This window comes from Octopus bimaculoides, chromosome 26 (genome assembly GCF_001194135.2).
Source record: "Octopus bimaculoides isolate UCB-OBI-ISO-001 chromosome 26, ASM119413v2, whole genome shotgun sequence".
Taxonomy (NCBI): domain Eukaryota; kingdom Metazoa; phylum Mollusca; class Cephalopoda; order Octopoda; family Octopodidae; genus Octopus; species Octopus bimaculoides.
In genome coordinates this window covers 24,200,400-24,201,570 of record NC_069006.1, presented here as the reverse complement: position 1 = coordinate 24,201,570, position 1,171 = coordinate 24,200,400, and the positions used below count along the sequence as shown (strand labels likewise).

At 42.6% G+C, this 1,171-nt stretch overlaps 1 protein-coding gene across 1 annotated transcript in view; it reads left to right on the top strand.

Moving 5' to 3' along the window:
* The window catches only part of LOC106877691 (protein unc-93 homolog A), a 34,890-nt gene extending 33,725 nt beyond the window's left edge, over window positions 1–1,165 (top strand). The window contains exon 3 of the mRNA XM_014926638.2: window positions 345–1,165. Within this exon, the coding sequence (XP_014782124.1) occupies window positions 345–574 (230 nt within the window). The 3' untranslated portion in view covers window positions 575–1,165. The remainder of the gene's footprint in view (window positions 1–344) is intronic.
* Window positions 1,166–1,171: the final 6 nt, after the last annotated feature.

The following is a 1,171-nucleotide window of genomic DNA, read 5'->3' as shown; positions in this document are numbered from 1 at the left end:
CAGACGAGGACAGGTGGTGTAAACAACAAAAGATTGTATTAGTTTGACGCTCGGGAATACAGAAAGTCTTTAACGTTTCGAGCTACGCTCTTCAACAGAAAAAACACGGAGAAAAAAATGAATGGTGTTTGGTCAACGATCTTATACGTGCTTCTATGGGCATATAAATAAATATGCGTTTGTCTGCATGTGTATTTGTCAGTCTCTCTACACTTATAGTCTAATTATTCTTGGAAATACTCTCAAAACGTATTGTTAATTAATGACATATTTTTGCGACCTACCAATTATTTACTCAGTTTTTACTAAAATCCCTAAACTTCTCCCTTTCCATCTCGTTGCAGCTCTGTTTGGCGTTTTGTTCATGGATCGACAAGAGGCTGCATTCGCGTCTTACCGCATGTTCCATGCCACCGGTTGCGCCATAGCGTTCGGTTACAGCTACTTCCTGTGTGTGGTGACCAAAGTTTACATCCTCGCTGGTGCAATGGGCGTCTCACTGCTGGCGTACGGCGTCATTGAATTACGGCTGAGGTTACAGCAACAAGACATCAAAGACATTGTTGCTCTGTAGAGCAGAGCAGATCAGAGTAGGAACTGGCACAAATGGACACACAGACAGACAGACAGACTGACAGGCAAATAGAATGACTGGAAAGACAGACAGACAGACTGACAAAAAGACTGATCAACTAAAAGATATGGACAGACAGATAAATTTTACTTTCACTTTCACTTCCCATTGTAACCCATCGTAGTACTGCCAAATTTCCACCGCTACTACACACTCCCCCACCGCCAATCACCATCACCATAAATACCATCTAAACCATCAACAACAGTGATAACACCACTGGCAATAACAACGGCACCAGAGCCAGCGACAGTGGCACCAATACCAGGGCAGTGGCACCAATACCAGGGCAGTGGCACCACTACAAATCACCTTTCAGGCCATTATCGCTCGTCTCATCCGCCATTGTATCATCGATGTATGTATATATTTGTATTCGTACATGTGTCTATATCTGTGTGTGTTTGTGTTTGTGTGTGTGTGTGTGTGTGTGTGTGTGTGTGTATAAGAACACAGTCAACTTTTCAATTGTGATACGTGCAGCATCAGAATGACTATTTATTTGGTGTGTGTGTGTGTGTGTGTAGATTTTTGTAT